The sequence below is a fragment of the Pan troglodytes genome, chromosome 3 (genome assembly GCF_028858775.2).
Source record: "Pan troglodytes isolate AG18354 chromosome 3, NHGRI_mPanTro3-v2.0_pri, whole genome shotgun sequence".
NCBI lineage: Eukaryota > Metazoa > Chordata > Mammalia > Primates > Hominidae > Pan > Pan troglodytes.
This window is the reverse complement of record NC_072401.2, coordinates 177,851,199-177,871,393: the sequence shown is the minus strand read 5'-3', so window position 1 is coordinate 177,871,393 and position 20,195 is coordinate 177,851,199. Positions and strand designations below refer to the sequence as shown.

General features: G+C 37.1%; 1 protein-coding gene across 3 annotated transcripts in view; it reads left to right on the top strand.

The window, feature by feature from the left end:
• The window catches only part of ASB5 (ankyrin repeat and SOCS box containing 5), a 63,578-nt gene extending 45,834 nt beyond the window's left edge, over positions 1 to 17,744 (top strand). For 2 of the 3 annotated variants that reach the window (XM_009448600.4, XM_054683506.2), the window contains 6 exons: positions 7,378 to 7,457; positions 10,296 to 10,403; positions 11,116 to 11,266; positions 11,427 to 11,561; positions 14,401 to 14,592; positions 15,683 to 17,744. In XM_009448600.4, coding sequence (XP_009446875.2) covers positions 7,378 to 7,457; positions 10,296 to 10,403; positions 11,116 to 11,266; positions 11,427 to 11,561; positions 14,401 to 14,592; positions 15,683 to 15,810 — 794 coding nt within the window. In that variant the 3' untranslated portion in view covers positions 15,811 to 17,744. Of the gene's footprint in view, positions 1 to 1,072; positions 1,586 to 7,377; positions 7,458 to 10,295; positions 10,404 to 11,115; positions 11,267 to 11,426; positions 11,562 to 14,400; positions 14,593 to 15,682 lie in introns of those variants that run through there. The other variant, XM_009448601.4, reaches the window with a different exon arrangement.
• The last annotated feature ends 2,451 nt before the right edge of the window (positions 17,745 to 20,195 follow it).

Here is a 20,195-nt window from a genome sequence, read left to right as displayed (position 1 = left end):
TGCCAGACATTATTTCCCTTGAAACCATGTTTCAAGGATTTCTGTGGCTCTGTGGTTGTCTGAAAGTATACAATAAAGGCTAGTAAATGCCTGGTGATTTTTAATTTGCTTATAAACTTGTGAGTAGAGATGGGATACATGTTGTCAAGTCTGAAGCTTATACTGTATACACTTTGGGGGCTCCTTTAAGAAAAGTAACATGAAATTAGGGACAGAGTCTTAGAAGGGGAGTCTGTGCAGGTTAAGGGTTTCACTGGCTTCATGGTAAATCCACCTCCATTGTGAAGACGATTGTTGGTTTAATATTTTACAGGGGCCAGGCTCAGTGGCTCACATCTATTCCAGCACTTTGGGAGGCCGAGGCGGGTGGATCATCTGAGGTCAGGAGTTTGAGACCAGCCTGACTAACATGGTGAAACCCCCATCTTTACTAAAAATACAAAAATCAGATGGGTGTGTTGGCACATGTCTGTAATCCTAGCTACTTGGGTGGCTGAGGCAGGGGAATCACTGGAACCTGGGAGGTGGAGGTTGCAGTGAGCCGAGATCGCACCATTGCACTCCAGCCTGGGTGACAAGAGCAAAACTCCAACTCAAAAAAAAAAAAAAAAAAAATATATATATATATATATATATATATATATATAAAATAGGTAAGAGATCTGAAAAAGGTATTGCCATTTTTTACTGAAATGAACATGTTATATGAAATGTCATTGCTTATTCCCTCTCCTTATAATTAATTCCCTAATTTTCCTATTTTGAGAACACTGAGGAAGAGCAGGTGTGGCTAAACTCTGCACCATTGCTAAGCTAGCTCTCTATTGAGTCCACATCCTGCTTCTGCTGATGGGATGTTCTAAGATTGGGAGCAGGTAAAGACTTTTTTGTTTATTTGTTTTGTTTTGAGACAGAGTCTCACTCTGTTGCCCAAGCTGGAGTGCAGTATTGGGAACACAGCTCACTGCAGCCTCAAACTCGGGCTCTAGCAATCTTCTCATCTCAGGACTTCCCTAGTAGCTGGCATTTACAGGGACATGCCACCATGCCCAGATAATTTTTTTAAATTTACATTTTTTTTTTTTTTTTTGCAGAGACAAGTTCTCACTATGTTGCCCAGGCTGATCTCAAACTCCTGGGCTCAAATGATCCTTCAGCCTCAGCCTCCAGAGCAGCTGGGGTTACAGGCATAAGCCACCCACCCCCAGCCACAAAGACATTTATAACAATAATATGGTTTTTCCATGGCCATGGACAGAGGTCTAATTGTAGTGCTTTTATTTCAATTCAGGGCACATACTGTAAGGAGAAAAAATAAGTTAGGACCAGCAGTTTCTCAAATAAAGAGGAGTGATCAATAAGAAAAAGCAATTTTGGAAATAAATCACCTTTTCAAAAGCTGTTTTTCTTTTTGGAGGCCGACGGTCATATTACAAGGAGCTTGGAGCTCCTTAAAATGGCCGAACAGAACTGGCAAATGACAAGTGATTTTTTCTTTTCTTGCTGATAAAAAAAAAAAAAATTATGAGTCGGATTTACCTCGACAGTGGCTGGTGTGAAGTGCCGTGGGGAGATGGTGATTTAGGTATGGTATCAAACCTTACAAAATCGCATAGATATAAAAATGTGAGTGTTTTTCTCTAGCAATGTGGTGTTTACAAAACAGGGCAGGCTCTCTCCCTGTAAATTATATACCAGATGTCTGGGAACAAGAGTTGCTTCTAAATATAGGCAAAGCCACCTCCTGTGTAGCTACAGAGAGAGAATAACTAGGAATTTGATTAGCATGGTGAAAGTTACAGACACTTTGTAAAACAATTTCACACTGAATAATTTATCCTAAAGAGTTAAATTACATATTTTTTAAAGTAAGGGTTGCATTGCTTTTATCTTAGACACTCAATGAAAGTCTAACACAATTATAAAATTACTAAATAGTTGCACATAAAGATATTTATATCTTGTTTGGTCTTGAGGTGGCTCATAAATCTCTCTGATATAAAGCATATTGATATTGTAAGATAAGATATTTAATATTAAATATGTTTGAATAGAAATACGTAGTTGCTAAATTTCGGATTTTGAAGGGGAAGAACAAGGTGTGAAAACTTAGTTCATACAGAAATTGGAATGTGATATACATTGTAGTATCCTTTGATTCTCATATGTTATTAGATTAATTACATAAATTCTTCTAAGGGATTACAAGAAAATAAATAACAGGGACATAAATACAGAGTTCAAAACAAATAAAAAGATGTTTTTTCATTGAGTGGTATACATGTTCTAGAAATTACTTCTTTAATAGATTGATATAGCTTCATTTCTTATTTCAGAAAGAAAAAATATAACAGCAGTTGTTGGTTGCTGGCTTATATATATTTATAAATCACTCAATTGTTTTATGTCATTTAATTAAGGTGACAGCACACAAAAATATTTTAGTCAATAAATGATGTTGTTTATTACTTTAGTTTCCCTATCTTGGGGGAAAAGATTGTTCCCTAAAACTCATCTTAAAATCTCCCCCATTTACCAGCTTATGTTTAGCCAATAATGCTAGTTATTATTTATTGTGCATTTAGAGAGCAGGCACTTAACATTCTCATTTCTAATCCTCCCTCAATCCTGCTTCATGGATTGTGCTTTTCTCATTTGATGAGGAAACAAAACCTCAGGGAGGTTAGAGGACTTTATAAAGGCCACTGTCCTGAGCTGGGGTGCCAATCCAGGCCTTTCCAGCCCCTCAGCTTTTTTCCTACACCCAATCCCATTTCTCACTTCCTCCTGCTCTCTATTTTCTTCTCCTCCTTCTGCTCTCCACTCCCACCCCCTTCTTCAAGGAATAGTGAGAGATTGCAAGGCCCTTTGCAGGCGAGCAGAGCTCAGTTCATGAAATGATAGCATGTGCCTTGTTCCTGCAAGATGGGCCAAGGGCTCCCTCATCCAACATTCAAAACTCATTTCTGAGAATGACAATGACATTAAACTTTTTCATGCCAAAGTAGGTCCTATTAATAGAATAATAGCAAGTGCACATACGTAATATCTGGCTTCAGTTTTTTTTTTCCTGTCCCCATCTTGATGGACTTAAGTTTGGATGGTAAAGAAAATGGCAGTGGGGACAGAAAGCTAAGCGACAGCCTGGGAGGAAACAGGGGGATGGGATTTGGATACTTATGTTTCTTTGTTTTGTCCCTTATGTGGCCTGCTTTCTAAATAATCCTGTCCTTCTCTCTCTCTCTCAACCCTAGCAAGTAATGCTGAAATTGTTCAGAAGACTAATACAATCATTTTGATGAACAAACACATTAGTATGCAAGGGAGAAGAGCTGGCTGGAAGGAATATCAAGTACCCTTCAGCTACAAATATTGTTAGCTTTACTTCCCCTTAAAGGTCATCATAGTATACTAGAAAGGAATGAGTCCAGAATGAATCCCAAAGGCCACGTCTCTAGGCCTTTACCATTCCCAACAATATCTGGTTAATTGTCCTGTTAACTAGTGACAATGGAAAAATAGGCAGGGATAATGGGTCGGCATCATATAATTCAGCACCTGTGTTTAAGAGATAAATTAAGGATAATGAAATATACTATTATACAAGAGGGAAACTGATCATTATAAATATTATAAGTGGTTATTTAAATTTAAACACATTTAGGCATTGATTACTAAAATTTTTATTAATTTATTATTGCTTTGCTGATTGAACTGAACAAAGTGGCTTCACATATGCAATCTGTTTGCAAAGTTAGTATTATAATTTTCATATTTTCTTAAATATTTAAGTATTCACAAAAAATTGATATATGTTCTGAAGTTCTGCAGAATTTCATTCTGCAATCTTGTTGTTTAATGATCATACAAACAGATGCCTGTGATTTTTAAAGCATCAGATTTCATCTTAGAAGCTGGAACTGGCAAAATGCTTTCCCCAAAAGAACATTATTTATGATGATAACATTTGCGTATTACCTAATGATAACACAATGTTCCAATTTCCTGTAAGTTATGACCTTGCCACCAATTTTTGTCCTACCAAAAAATATTTGTTGGTGTGCATTATTGCAATTCTGCCTTGAATATATAATAGAACTGTCTGTCACACACAGTAGAAAGAAGTAATACATAAAAGCTAATCACAGTAACTTGTTGCAAATGAAAACTCAAAAGAATTATGTGTCTGGCTTACTAATTTTTCTAGATAAGCAAGAAATAACACTAGATGGAAACTTATATCTGTTATTGAGAGAGAAAGCATACATTAGTCTTCTTTTGGGAGTTGTAATGTCTTTAATTGTAAACCTCAATTATCGTTATTCTGTAATTCAAGATAAACACCCATGCAAGAAACTGGCTGGGAGTTCTATCATTTCAGGGACGTATTCAAGGAATTGCTTTTCTTCTTATAACTATGTGATAAGACTTAATTGTCATTGTCTTTTTTTCTCTTGAAATCAGGGAGCAGAAGAAATTTGCTGAAAGGGAATCAGAATGAAACAGACTATATATTAAAATAGTAAGAGATGATTAATAAAGACTGTGTAGACAATAGAAATTCCCTGACTATCTAAGAAACAGAACCCAATATGAGAAAAGTACTTTTAATTTTCATCCCACTAAATTAAAAAGATCTTGCTAAAACTTAGAATCATAGTTAGCCTTTGCCTCCCTAATTTGTTTACTTACAATTTAGCATGGATTACAACATTCCTGCACTATTGCTATAGTATCTTGTTGCAGTAAACTTTATCTTGTCAAGCAACAGCCTACTTTTGCCGAGAATAAAATGAAATAAAACTTCTCTTTAGACTGAAGGGTTTTATTTTGGAGGGGGTGTTAGAAGGAAAAATATAGTAATGAAATCAATGACAGGAACAAAATGTCCCAGAGAGATGTATGCTGTTACCACTGGCTAAAATGTTTCACAGACTCTGTGCGTGAGAGAGAGTGTGTGTGTATTGAGAGATAGGATTGCTATCTCTCAACAAGTGAAAAGTGTTGTCACTGCAGGTGGGAGGCTGCAGTTTGAATTTTACATCCACCCCTTTCTAGCTGTGTGACCTTAGGCAAGTTATTTAACTTCTGCGTGTCTCAGTTTCCTCACCTGGAAAACAGAGATAATAATAGCGCCAACCTCAAAGGATCAGGGTGAGGATAAAACAAGTAAATTTATGCCCAGCAACCAGGGCAGGACGTGGCATATGGTGAGGACTGTGTAAGCGTTCTCTGCTTTTATTTAGGCAATCAGGTTATCATTAAATAAGTTGGTTTTTCTCAATGTTAAGATTGTTGTTACTCCAGCCTGGTGCAGAGGGCAGAAGTCATTTACCAGTCATCAATCCCTTTGTATCTGGTAATATTACAGAATTTTCTCAGAAATACAAATCCTAAGGGAAAGCAGGCAGAGTCTCTCTTCTCTCTGTTGACTTACAAGTAATGGTAATAGCAGGTAATGTTGAATGGTGTTTACTATGTGTGTACACTAGTCTAAGCACAATGTATACTATCTGATTTAGTTTCTCATATCTCCTTGAGGTATATACAATTATTATTTCCATCCTCAACTAGAGGAAATGAAATCTAGATGAAATGTAATGATTTAGAGAGTCATATGGTCTAACTCCAGAGCTGATGCTCCTAGCCCTGACTGCCATGACCACTCATTGTCTTCTTTGTTTTGCCTTTTGGTTTATGCAGAGTGATTTTACTGCAGGGGAGATAACTAGCTGTCTTGGAAGTCTTTCCTTACCACAATGGTGATACCCGTTTTATAGCAACAGGCAATAGAATGCTTAAGCACTAGGACACTGTTGAGAGTCATTCAGGAGAGCTTGGGTGCAGAAGCAGGGCTCATGCTTCACTTCAGACGCGGGGCTCAGCTACTTGCCCTCCATGGCAACATGTTGCAGCCCCTACACCGCAGAGCCCAGGCAAGCTGGGGTGGGGGACCACAGGAAATAGCAGAAGGAGCTGGGATTGTGGCGAGGTGGGCATTCAAGCTGCTATTCCTGCTAAAGGGACAAAACAAAATTGAGAGGAGGGGTTCAATGTGAAAAAACATGAAACATAACTTTTTTGTGGCTGATCTGGTGACCTTAATTCTCTTTTTCTCTGTCAGGTGTATTAGTCAGGGTTCTCCAGAGAGACAGAACCAACAGCTGATAGATGAGCTATATGAGAGGAGATTAGGGGAATTGGCTCACATGACTATGGAGGCTGAGAAGTCCCTCAACAGGCTGTCTGCAAGCTGGAGACCCTGGGATGAGGTAGCGTGGCTCAGTCCAACTACAAAAGCCTCAGAACCAGGAAAGCCAATATAATTCTCAGTCAGAGGTCAAAGGCCTGAGAATCCAGGGGGCCACTGAAGTCCTAGAGTCTCAAGGTCAGAGAAAGCCTGGAGTTCTGATGTCCAAGGGCAGGAGGAGGAGAGTGTCCCAACTCGAGGAGAGTGTTCCAACACCAGGAGAGGTTTTTTTGTTCTCTCCAGGCCCCCAGCCATATGATGGTGCCCATCCATACTGCAAGCAGCTCTCTCCACTCAGCCACCTACTCACAAGACAATCTCCTCTGGAAACACCCTCACAGACACACTCATAAGCAATGCTTTACCCGTTCTCTAGGTGTTCTTTAATTCAGTCAGGTTGACACCTGAAATTTACCATCACTAATCCACCCCTTGTCAACGTGGCACCTATATGCATCTTCTTAAGCTATACTTAATCTCCAAAATAAATGCAGCAACAAGGTAATGGTTGGAAGAAATATGTTGCTAGTGAGTCACTAGGGGTAATAGTGAGTGCAGATAATTCAAAAGGCATAGTAAGCCGGGGGCGGTGGCTCACGCCTGTAATCCCAGCACTTTGGGAGACCGAGGCAGGTGGATCACTTGAGGTCAGGACTTCAAGACCAGCCTGGCCAACATGGTGAAACCCTGTCTCTACTAAAAATACAAAAATGATCCGGGCGTGGTGGTGTGCGCCTGTAGTCCCTGCTACTCGAGAAACTGAGGTGGGATAATCTCTTGACATGGGAGACAGAGGTTGTACTGAGCTGAGATCATGCCACTGCACTCCAGCCTGGGCAACAGGGCGAGACTCCATCTATTAAATAAAATAAAAAAATTTAAAAAGGCACGGTAAGTCTGGGGTGGGTCAATTCCAGAGCATGCATCATGGCTCATGTTCGGAACTGCCTATCTGGTTCCTGCAATAAGAGTCAAATTTCCTAATATACAGTATAAGTATCTGGCTCACCCTGTTGAACACTGAGTGTGAATAATTTATGTGACCTTGGTATTGACTGTGTCTACTGGGATTCACTTTGACTCTTGGATTTTTGTTTTCTTTTCTTTCTTTTTTTCTCTTTTGACAGGTTCCTGGGCAGATCGATCACCACTACATGAAGCAGCAAGTCAAGGTCGCCTTCTTGCTCTGAGAACATTATTATCACAGGTAATATATTACATATAGTTTAAAATATACCCCCTTTCCATGTGCACAGAACATGGTCAAAACCAATCAATCCAAATATGATAAAACCACTTACATTTTACTTCTGCCCTTTTATTTTAACTCATGTCAGAGAAGTCAATAGTTTCTCACTTATCTTTGAAACTTCTTTTATAAATATTTTGATATAATTGTATGTCTTAGTATTTCAGATTTCTCAGACAGCATATTTGTTCATCGATAGACATTTAAAGAAGTAATGATTGGATTTATGTGTTATTGATTGAGCTTTCTAAATATGCTTAACTCTGCACAATATGTGCAGCTAATTACAGACTTAGTTCAATAATAACATATCCAAAAAGAAGTCACCAGTTCAGATGCCAAAGCAATCTTTTTTAACATTGTGGTGATCTGTAATATGCTATGGGCAATTGCCTAACAAAGCTACAGGACAATCATTTCTATATTTGCCTGTTCATCAGACTCACCAGAGGAAAAATAAAAAACACAAATCCTTATTGAAACAGAAAACACTCTGGCTTGGGTATTTTTTTTAAAACTTCTGATATAATTCAAATGCACAGCTAGGCTGGCACAATGGCTCACGCCTGTGATTCCAGCACTTTGGGAGGCGGAGGCAGGTGGATCACCTGAGGTCAGGAGTTCGAGACCAGCCTGGCCAACATGGTGAAACTCCATCTCTACTACAAATTAAAAAAAAATTAGCTGGGCACAGTGGCTCACGCCTGTAATTCCAACACTTTGGGAGGTGGAGGCATGTGGATCACCTGAGGTCAGGAGTTTGAGACCAGCCTGGCCAACGTGGTGAAACCCCATCTCTACTAAAACTACAAAAATGATCCGGGCACGGTGGCTTGCACCTGTAGTCCCAGCTACTTGGGAGGCTGAGGCAGGAGAATCAATTGAACCTGGGAGGCAGAGGTTGCAAGTTCACGTGAGCCAAGTTCACGCCATTGCACTCCAGCCTAGGCGACAGAGCAAGTGAGACTCCGTCTCAAAAAAAAAAAAAAAAAAAAAAAAAATCAAATGCACATCCAGATCTGGAAGTCATGCGCTACTGTTTCCCAGTCTCAAGGAGAAAGAACATTCTCAGATGGCTACGAAGAAAGGAAAGGTCATGTTGCCCAATTTAAAAAGCATTGCCTGGGTCTCAAGACCTGGATCCTAGGCTGGCACTTGAGGTGAATCACAACCTACCTGAGCCTCCTTTTCTCATCTGTAGAGTGAGACACTTCCTTAGGGCCTTCCAGTTCTGTGATAAACACGTGACTGTTTTGTTTTGTTCATCACTTGATGGGAGGAAAATAAACACTAAAAAGGAGTCAACAATTTCTAAAGGGTAATTTCTCAGAAAGGGCCGTGTGGTTCTTTGAAGAGCAGTCTTAGGACATTTTTCAGTGTGTGTCTCTAATCCACTGACAGTTCAGCCAAGAATCACGAGAGGCTGTCCCCAGAGCCCGACGTGAAAGGGAGTCTTGGCCTTCTCAGGTGCTTCTGACATCTGGTCCCTCTAGTGTGTGGCAGTGTGGGATTAGCTTCCCAGGTCTGACTGCTGGCTAGCCAACTCGAAGTCTTTGAAAGGATTATGTTTTCTTGCCTTCATTTAAAAATTCTTCATGTCTATATTGGTGTTACAGATTTTGGTGATCTGTAATATGTTATGAAGATTTGGCTTTGAGGTTCTTCCTGTTACAGTGCTTAGTATGATTTTCAATAGACAATGAAATACCAAAGATATCAAGAAGGCAAACAATCTCACATCCTAATAGTATTTAATTATTTTAGTGTGATATTTTGAGTTTGATTGGAATACAGTGAAAAAGTGTTTACTTAGTTTTGATTGAATAATTACAATAAAATGATGTCTTCATATGCTGGGCATTATAATGATAATTGCTTTACATGCATGATCTCATTTAATTGTCATGATAATCTTCAAATTTAGAGGTTAAGGTATTTGTCCAAATTAAAACTATTCGTGATGGAGCCACACTTCAAACCCAAGTCTAATTGACTTGGTCAGAGTTCTTAACCAGTAGTGCACAACTTCATCATACCTATTTAGGGACAAAAGTTCACAAAACTGTTTACTATAGTTTAGAGTATTTTTCTCCCATTCTTGGCTGACCTATAATTTTATAGCCTCAATCAAAACAAGTTGGCTGGGCGCGGTGGCTCACACCTGTAATTCCAGCACTTTGGGAGGCCGAGGTGGGTGGATCACGAGGTCAGGAGATCAAGACCATCCTGGCTAACACAGTGCAACCCCGTGTCTACTAAAAATACAAAAAAATTAGCCCGGCCTTGTGGTGGGCGCCTGTAGTCCCAGCTACTCGGGAGGCTGAGGCAGGAGAATGGCGTGAACCCGGGAGGCGGAGCTTGCAGTGAGCCGAGATTGCGCCACTGCACTCCAGCTTGGGTGACAGAGTGAGGCTCCATCTCAAAACAAAAACAAAAACAAAACAACAAGTCTTTAGTTCTACAAAACGAGTGTTTAGTTCTACAGAACAAAGTACAAAATAAGGACAAAAAAATATTAAGAAAGCAACATTTAAAGAAAATGTGCCAGAATCTATTGAACCAAATACTTAAGGCATTATTGGGTCCAGACATGAGGGTGCCACAATAATAGGGCTAAGGAGTCTGGACAACGGATTGACCCTATGGCATTTGAACTGGCCTATCCTGCTAAACTGGAAACTCGTTTGCCTGAGATTCTTTGATCTCTAAAATATATCACTCTCTAGTGACATCCATATAGATGATTTTTTAAGTATATAACTCTTTGCTCACCTTTCAAAATTATGCCACATTTAGGGTTATAATGTAAATGCAGTAACCTTAGACCATGTCACCCCATTGCACGAAGCCTGCCTTGGAGATCACGTGGCATGTGCCAGAACTCTGCTGGAAGCAGGAGCTAATGTAAGTACCTTTCAAAACATTAATCATTTAACATCTACTGACGGAGAGAATCCAACAGAGTTCTCATTTTACTTTTCTTTCCTTCATTCTCGGTAGTTTTCAAAAATAGCAGAATAAAAATAAAGCTCTTGAATTCCTTAGTCTTCTTATTGCACTCTAAAAAGCATTTCCAATCATTGCATAAATGGGTAGCATGCTGCATCATAATATAGACTATTCTGTAGGTTATTTCCTGCTTTCATGACTGTAAATAGCAATCGATGAACATCTTTAGGTCTATAACATTTGCCCATCTTTTGGATGATTTTCCTTAAATAAAGTCTCAGAAATAGAATTACCAATTTTACCACTTTAAACTAGCAATGTGGCTTCATTACAACTTCATCATCATTACACTTTTTTCTTCATTTTTACTCTTACTGAAAAGTATCTAATCATTGAATTAGATCTTATTTGCCATTTGAGCATGCATTTTTTCATGATTTCCACTAGTTTTATGCCCATTCCAGTAAATTATCTGCCATATCATATTTCTGTCTGTTTTACAGCTTTTCTTGTTAATGCATAAGAGCAAAGTATACTTTGTCATATTTACTGTGCACATTTTCCTACGTATTTCTGTTAGCAAATCACATACCTTTTGACAATGCCTAAGTCGGTTACTCATGTATGACTTATGAATCTTATTTTTGGGTATTTTGGTTTGGTTTAGGTAAATGCAATCACGATAGATGGCGTGACTCCGTTATTCAACGCATGCTCCCAAGGCAGTCCAAGCTGTGCAGAGCTGCTTCTGGAGTATGGTGCCAAAGCCCAGCTGGAGTCATGTCTTCCATCCCCAATGCATGAGGCCGCCAGTAAAGGTAACTTAGTTCTGGAATTAAGTGACAAGGGGAGAAAGTTTCTTTAGCAACCTGCAGTGCTCTGTTGATCTTTCAATGAATGACACCACAAGGGAAGCCTGGGGTGAGGTGTGTGGGATGGATGGGCATTAAGTTAAACTCCTCTACTTTGTGTTGGCAGGTCACCATGAATGTCTTGACATCCTGATATCCTGGGGCATAGATGTTGACCAAGAAATTCCTCATTTGGGAACTCCTCTCTATGTAGCTTGTATGTCACAGCAATTCCATTGCATCTGGAAGCTTCTTTATGCTGGTATTTTCCTTTAAAACATCTTCCATTCTGTCCATACACACAAGCAGTTATTTATTTCTCTAAATGAGCATCTTTAAAAATTAGATCTCATTGCTAAAAAATGTTCTTATTTTAAGCATTTTCACACATGAATAGAGAACCAATAAAAAAGAACCTCATTCTTGATCAGCAATAAAAAAGAACCTCGTTCTTGATAAGTCGGCTTCCTAGCTCACAGATAGGTACATAATCTCTATATTTTGCATGCACTGCATTAGCAGACATTTGGGTATGTAATGGATTCTGAAAGCTCTACTTTTATCATAAAATTAGGATCCTCAAGATTGAATATGATGTTGCCAAGTATGTATATGTCTTGGAACAAATCCATCAAAAGAAATTTTCAGGATAGTAACTGCTTGGACAACCTCGTCTTCTGCTAACCTTAAAAACTCATGCACTTTTCTAGACTTTGTACTTTCTCTCCTGCTTACTTGAAAAGACTTACTGCCCTTTTCCACTTACTTGAAACAAATCAATTCCTCAAGGTTTGTTTCAAGTAAATTCAGCTTTAGTCCCCTGAAAAACATTCCTAACCCACTGAGACCATAGTGGTCCCACTTACCATAGGACTCAGAGTCCCCTTACGATTTGGATCATACCTTTTTTTCCCATCCCTCTTTTCTCTAGCATCGTTCCTCTCTCTCATCCTCTCATCTGATAGATGTTTAGAATATAAATAAAATGAGTAAATGGAGTTCTATGCTATTTATTGTTTATGACAATCATTTGATCCCTGATAAATGCTGACCTTTATTTTTAGTAGCCCTTTTATGCACTACTCACGTTATCTTAGCTAGCTGAGAAACTTCTTGCAAGCAGGGTCTACATCTACTATTTCATTCTCATTACACCTACTCAGTCTTAGACATGAGTTCTGTTAATAGTCATTGACAGACTGTTATTTTTTGGCTATGTTCTCCCTCCCATGAATTTTGTATGATCAATAGAGTTTATGCTTTCTAGCAAGCTTGTCCAACCTGCGGCCTGTGGGCCCCATGCGGCCCAGGATGGCTTTGAATGCAGCCCAATCAAAATTCATAAACTTTCTTAAAACATTATAAGTTGTTTTTTTTTTTTTTTTTTTTTAGCTCATCAGCTATCATTAGTGTTAGTGTATTATATGTGTGGCCCAAGACAATTCTTCTTCCAGTGTGGCCAAGGGAAACCAAACGATTGGACACCCCTGCTTTAGAGCCTTTCATTCCTTTGCTAGGAATATTATTCTTTCCACCAAACATTTTATACTGGGTTTTAAAATATATGGGCCTGTAATCCCAGCACTTTGGAAGGCCTAGGCAAGTGGATCACTTGAGGTCAGGAGTTTGAGACCAGCCTGGCCAACATAGTGAAACCCTGTCTCTACTAAAAATACAAAAATTAGCTAGGCATGGTGGCAGGTGCCAGTAGTCCCAGCTACTCGAGAGGCTGAGGCAACTTGAACCCGGGAGGTGGAGGTAACAGTGAGCCAAGACCATGCCACTGTACTCCAGCCTATATATATATATATATATATATATATAATATATATATTTTTATATATATATTTATATATCATACAAATATATATATTTATATATCATACAAATATATATATATTTATATATCATACATATATATTTATATATCATACAAATATATATATTTATATATCATATATAAATATATATCATACATATATATATATATAAAGTACTGTTAGTAATTGTTGATCGATTGTTATTTTCAGACCCTTTTCTTCCATAAAATTGACATAACCAACAAAGTTTATGCTTTCTCTATGGAAATTTTGTTATGGAATATAATTTTTTCACGAAACATTTTATATTTGTTTTAAGAATATTGAAAATGATTACATTTATTGAAATTTGAAAGGAGCAGAAGGGCCATAAAGGGACACTTAAACTGTACTGCTTCATTAAGACATCATTAGTTTTAAAGATAGTATCAGAAAACAGAGTTGAAAAGAACTTATGCATTTTTATTGGTAGACATTTCTGGTGTTGTAACCGTTTATGTACCAGAAAATGGGATGGTTATTTTTAACAGTACTAAACAGCATTTATTTATTGCAAATGCATTTAATGACCAGCATGTGCCAGGCTTTGCACTGGGATAAAGTAAGTATGCAGTAGGTAATTTAGCATGTACGCTGTATTTTAATGTAAGCATTTTTAAAAGCTTTCCTTTCATGCAGATATCATCAATGTGCCTTTTGATTTAAAAGGCTCAATATCTTTATATACTTACTGACTTAAACTACATAAGTGAGAAATGGCAGGAAAATCTATATACATTTTACCTAAATAGCTCACATATTCATGAGTTTCCCAAGAAAACCAAAGAGCTTCATTGCCTTAAATAGATGAAAAGAATAATAGAAATAAGCAGCTGAAAAATTCTAAAAGCTATCAACCATGATGAAAATAAAAATGAGTGAACTTAATTGTGCACTCTTTATAATAGTCGTTAATATGGTTACTTTTGGAATCATTTAAAAGTTAAAAAGAATTTTATTATGATAGTTCAAGCATACAGAAAAGTATCAGAGAGTCACATAACAAATGTATGTACCCTCTGCTATTAAGATGTGCCCAGTTTATATATATGTATATGTACATATGAGGCATATATGTGTATGTAGATACTGTATATATATAAAGAAATAACTCATAACAAATAGAGTTGAAGTCCCCTTCATAACCTTCCTCTATTGCCTTTCCTTTTCTATCCCCACTGAGGCAGCTGGCTTATTTAACAATTTTTATTTATATTTATCTTCACTTTGTATTACATGTAGGTGCTGATGTACAGAAAGGCAAATATTGGGATACTCCATTACATGCTGCTGCTCAACAATCCAGCACAGAAATTGTAAACTTACTGCTAGAATTTGGAGCAGATATCAATGCCAAAAATACAGAGCTTCTGCGACCTATAGATGTAGCTACGTCTAGCAGTATGGTGGAAAGAATATTGCTTCAACATGAAGGTAAGAAAAATACATGTGGAAACTTACAAAAACAAAATATATTTGCCTAAAATAGATGAAAGTGAGAGAGTTTTTGTTGGCATGGAAAGTAACAATGGCATAAAATGTGGAACATTATTTGTGAAAGTAGATGATTTTTAACTTAGGTTTTATCTATAAAGAAGATATCAGCCGAGTGTGGTGGCTCACACCTGTAATCCCAGCACTTTGGGAGGCCAAGGCGGGTGGATCACAAGGTCAAGAGATCAAGGCCATCCTGGCCAACATGGTGAAACCCTGTCTCTACTAAAAACACAAAAATTAGCTGGGCGTGGTGGTGCGTGCCTGTAATCTCAGCTACTCAGGAGGCTGAGGAAGGAGAATCACTTGAACCCGGGAGGCGGAGGTTGCAGTGAGCCAGGATTACGCCACTGCACTCCAACCTGGCAACAGAGTGAGACTCCATCTAAAAAAAAGAAAAAAAATGATAATTTTAATTTTCTCTTTCATCTTACCTAAACCCTCATATATTTTTGGTTAAATATATTCAATTAGTTTCAGTAATGCATTATATGCACTTCTGGTATAATATCTGCTGATTTATATTTGGAGCATGCCCCATTTTATAAGGACATGAACCTTCTATAACATATTATAGAAATAAAATTAGTAAATATTTTTACATTTGAGACTTTTGTTCTAAAATAGGATTTCTTAATCCTAGTCCAGGGACTATAATATTTCTTTTAGGGTAAATATTAAACTTAATTTAAAAATTTCCCCTTTTAGTGCATAATACTTCTCAGGACTTTTGATTTATATCTCCTTCAAAAAGCAGACTTTGTTTCTGAGGCTTTAAATTCAACAATTATTTCCTAAGCCTGAGGATTATAATGTTTTAAGGAATGTATATGGAATATATCTCAATTATAATAAGATCTTATAAATAAAAGCAATATAACTGCTTACATAAATTTCCCTGGTATAGTGGTCATGCTATCCTAGGTTTACTACAAAGCATTGTAGTTTTTATGGTTTTATGTTATGTACCTTACAACATAAAAAATTCATTTCTATTTTAATTAACAAATAGATTCATGTCTTCTTGTAGCTACCCCAAGCTCTCTTTACCAACTTTGCCGACTCTGTATCCGAAGCTACATAGGAAAACCAAGATTGCACCTTATCCCACAACTCCAGCTGCCAACGTTACTGAAGAATTTCTTACAGTATCGATAAAACAGTAAAGTAATTCTAAATACCTTGAAAATCAAAATTTCTATTTCTTTTGCTTAAGGAATGTTCATATAAAAATATGCTAAAGATAGGATAAAAGTGAGTGTGAGATCACCCAGGGAAGCAGTAAAATATCAATTTTCATTTTAAGTGTATTAGTACTATTGTTTTATCATTTATGCTGTCTTTGGATTATAGCATATTTATAATACCTATTTTTTGTTATTTCAATATACCCTCTTGTTTATTCAGGAAAAAATAATAAAGTCACTATCTTATGTTTTCTTTTGGATTGGAAAGAAATAAAGCTCCTAGTTAACTTATTCATATTATATTTAAAAAGGTCTATGTTCTTCAACTAATGGGTTAACTTTTTAATTTTGGCTATTGTAATTGGCTAACTTGTTATTGATATTGACATAAAATATGAATATGCTTAGCAAAGAGCAACTAATATGCTTTCTGAAACCAAGATGATGCTCATTCAGGAAATCCACTATGTTGAATGTCCACTGGTCATTAGAATGACTACTTCATAAAGATAAATTGCCCCCCCACCCCCACCCCCCCGCTTACCCCTGGCAAAGGACTCACAAGTCACTTCTCTTCTCCATAGTACATGGACTTGTTACAGAAAAGTGATAGGATGAAAGGTCAATACTGCCCTCTCACCCTGAGATATTTAGAGCATTACACACCTTCTAAGGCTATGTTAAGACTGCCTCCTTCTCAGGAGTAGCCCCTGATGATCTCTTATCAAGGCGGTTATATGCATATTACTCCAGCCTTCTTCCATTTCAGAAATTGTCAATAGCTAGTGATACTTGGACTTAAGAAAATGAACTATATATCTAATTAATGAACAGGCCCTGGATCATATTCCGGGGATCATCAAATCAGTCCAAGGATATAAAAAAATGGAAGATTAAAAACTCAAATTGTGGAGTTTTTAAAGAGTGGGTGCCACTTAACACATTGGAGACCTTTAAAAATGTATATAGAGAACTTAATCGCACTGTTTCTAATTCTTTTTACACAAAACAAGGGCTTAGAGTATACTGTATTTGCAAGTAATAGCAAGAGAGTATTGTATAAAAGAAGATATTACTAAGCTAGTCCTCTGCAAGGGTAAATACTATGTTTATTCTCTTCAGCTTTAACTATACTTGAGTGCAATAAAAAACTTAATAAAATTTTATGCCTGTTTTGTAATTCAGGGCCTATTATGATTTTAGAAATAAGATAATCAACATACAACTCTTTGTAAAACAAAAGCAACTTTGGGTGAGTTTTATAGATTTATTAAATTTTGATAAAGTAAATATTTTGACCACTATTTTCAACAACCCAGGGCTTATTTTCTTCTGACTTCTTGGCTAACTTCCAGACTATGGGAAAATAAATTATGATTGTATGTGACCCCCAGATCACTAAGCTTGCATTTTGGCAGAAAGAAAAAAAATCAGTTGTGATTTAAAACATTTGTTGAGATTTTCAAACATAGAAATAAAGCTGTAGCATATTCACTAAACAATGTTTTATATGAGGATAGGGACCTTTAAATATGTGTTTTATAGAATATCTCACACATTTGTAATGGATAACGTGCATTAAAATGGAGTTCTTATTATAGAATAACCTGGTTAAACAGATATTAAAGCTGCTTTTGGGTAAAACAGGTTTCCACCAGTATTTTCCCTGAGCTAGAGGAGAAGTCTTAGATTTTAAGAGTAATAAAACCCATCTATCTTATTAGTCTTGTGCCAATAAGAGAAGTAAATATCAAACATTAAAATGGTCACTTTACAATTTCAGTATGTCTGTACCTTGTATCTTAGCTTGAGTATGATTGTCTTATCAAAGTAGTGTTCTAACTTTAATGTATTGTATGTTTGTTATTATATTAAAGTGTGATTATTATTCATTGGAATAAAACACTTTGTGTTCGTCTCATTATTTTATTTTATAATGAAAGGTCATGGAGTGACTCAGTTGCACTAATTTTTTTCACCACCAGTTTCCAAATCACTGAATCATCAGCATTAAGATAGAGTAGCACAGAATAAAAAATAGATACCTCAAAGACCTTCTAATCCAAGACATATTTTATATATATGTGACATATAATACATATAATATATGTGATATTTAATACATATAATATACATATATATATGTATACACACACATTAAAGTTCAAGGACAAAATTTCACAAAGTAAAAGAAACAAAATAGTTACTATGTGACATAAGATTTAATAAATTTAGTAAAACAATAACTGTAGATAGACACTGTTGAAACAATTTTTTGGATTAAAAAAGTAATTAAATTCTATTGTTTTAATAACCACAGCATATATTTGGTGTTTCTGAGAAAGTAAATAGATATGTAGTAGAAAAGAAAGGCCTCTTCAGAGTAGAAAGTTTTCTTTGTTCCATCATAGCACTGAGCTCAACTGACTAGTGATCCAGCTACAAAATAACTTAAAAATTATCCTTTCCCTTGGATTATTCCCACTTTTTTACTTCAGTTTCTCTATTATTCTTATTATCATTTAGAATTTACTTTATTTTAAGGTTAGCCCTTTCTCTTAAAAACCTAACTGAACTTTCTCACAGTTTCAAGATTGATGGAAGAAAATTTATTAAGAAAATTCAGTGCAATACTAGCTCTTCATCTGCCCCATGACCTTAAGCAAATCATTTCATTTCAGCTGTGTAGGTCTCTATTGGGGGAATCTGCCCCAATATTTCAATGTAGGTTCTTTCTATTTTCCATAAGTATCGGCCAGCTGAGGAATAAAGAGAGACACTACAAAGAGAGGAATTTTACAGCTGGGCCTCCAGGGGTGACATCATATATTGGTAGGACTGTGATGCTCGCCTGAGTCTCAGACCAGCAAGTTTTTATTAAGGGTTTCAAGAGGGGAGGGGGTGTAAGAACAGGGAGTAGATCACATGTTTCAAAGGGCAAAAAGGAGAACTACTGTTAAGGGTCTAACAAAGATCACAAGGCAAAGGGCAAAAGCAGAACTACTGATTAGGGTCTGTGTTCAGTGGTGCACATATTGTCATGATAAACATCTTAAACAACAGAAAACAGAGTTCGAGAGCAGAGAACCAGTCTGACCACAAATTTACCATGGCGGAGCTTTTCCCCACCCTAGTAAGCTTGAGGGTACTGCAGGAGACCAGAGTGTATTTCAGTCCTTATCTCAACTGCATAAGACAGACATTCCCAGAGCGGCCATTTATAGACCTCCCCCCAGGAATGCATTCCTTTCCCAGGGTATTAATATTAATACTCCTTGCTAGGAAAAGAATTTAGCGGTATCTTCCCTACTTGCTCATCTGTTTATAGTCTCTCTGCAAGAAGAAAAATATGGCTCTTTTTGCCTGACCCCGCAGGCAGTCAGACCTTATAGTTGTCTTCCCTTGTTCCCTAAAAATCGTTGTTATTCTGTTCTTTTTCAAGGGGTACTGATCTCATTTTGTTCAAACACATGTTTTACAATCAATTTGTACAGTTAACACAATTATCACAGTGGTCCTGAGGTGACGTACACCCTCAGCTTATGAAGATAACAGGATTAAGAGATTAAAGTAAAGACAGGCAAAAGAAATTATAAAAGTATTATTTGGGAAATGATAAATGTCCACGAAATCTTCACAATTTATGTTCCTCTGCTGCGGCTCCAGTCAGTCCCTCCATTTGGGGTCCCTGACTTCCCACAACGCGTCTCAGTTTTCTCTTTTTTTTTTTTTTTTGAGACAGAGTCTGAAATCTCAGCTCACTGCAACCTCTGCCTCTTGGGTTCAAGCGATTGTCCTGCCTCAACCTCCTGAGTAGCTGGGATTACAGGTGTGTGTCACCACACTTGGCTACTTTTTGTATGTTTTGTAGAGACAGGGTTTCACTATGTTGGCCAGGCTGGTCTTGGACTCCTGACCTCAAGTAATCCACCTGCCTTGGCCTCCCAAAATGCTGGGATGGCAGGCATGAGCCACCGCATCCAGCCAGTTTTCACATTTTTTAAATGATAGGTTTCCTTCCCATTTTCAGTTCTGTGTTCAATTTCATTGAGTCTTTTAATAAGGGTGAGGGAGTTCAAACATATTTTAAAAATTATTTTTTGGTTTATGAAAAACATATTGCATGTACAAATTTTATAAATTACATGTTCAGGTTTGCACAAAAGTTTGTTTCATTATTCTGAACAGAATTTAATTTTTACTCCAAGCTTCCTTTTCACCAAGTGAAATCAGGAAATTCCTGGATAAACTCAGTCAATTCAGTGTTTTCTCAGACTCTTCAAGTAAACTTTTCAGTCAATTCAAAGCTCTGCCCACCCCACCCCCCACCCCCCCCAACCCCTGTGCCATTTCTTC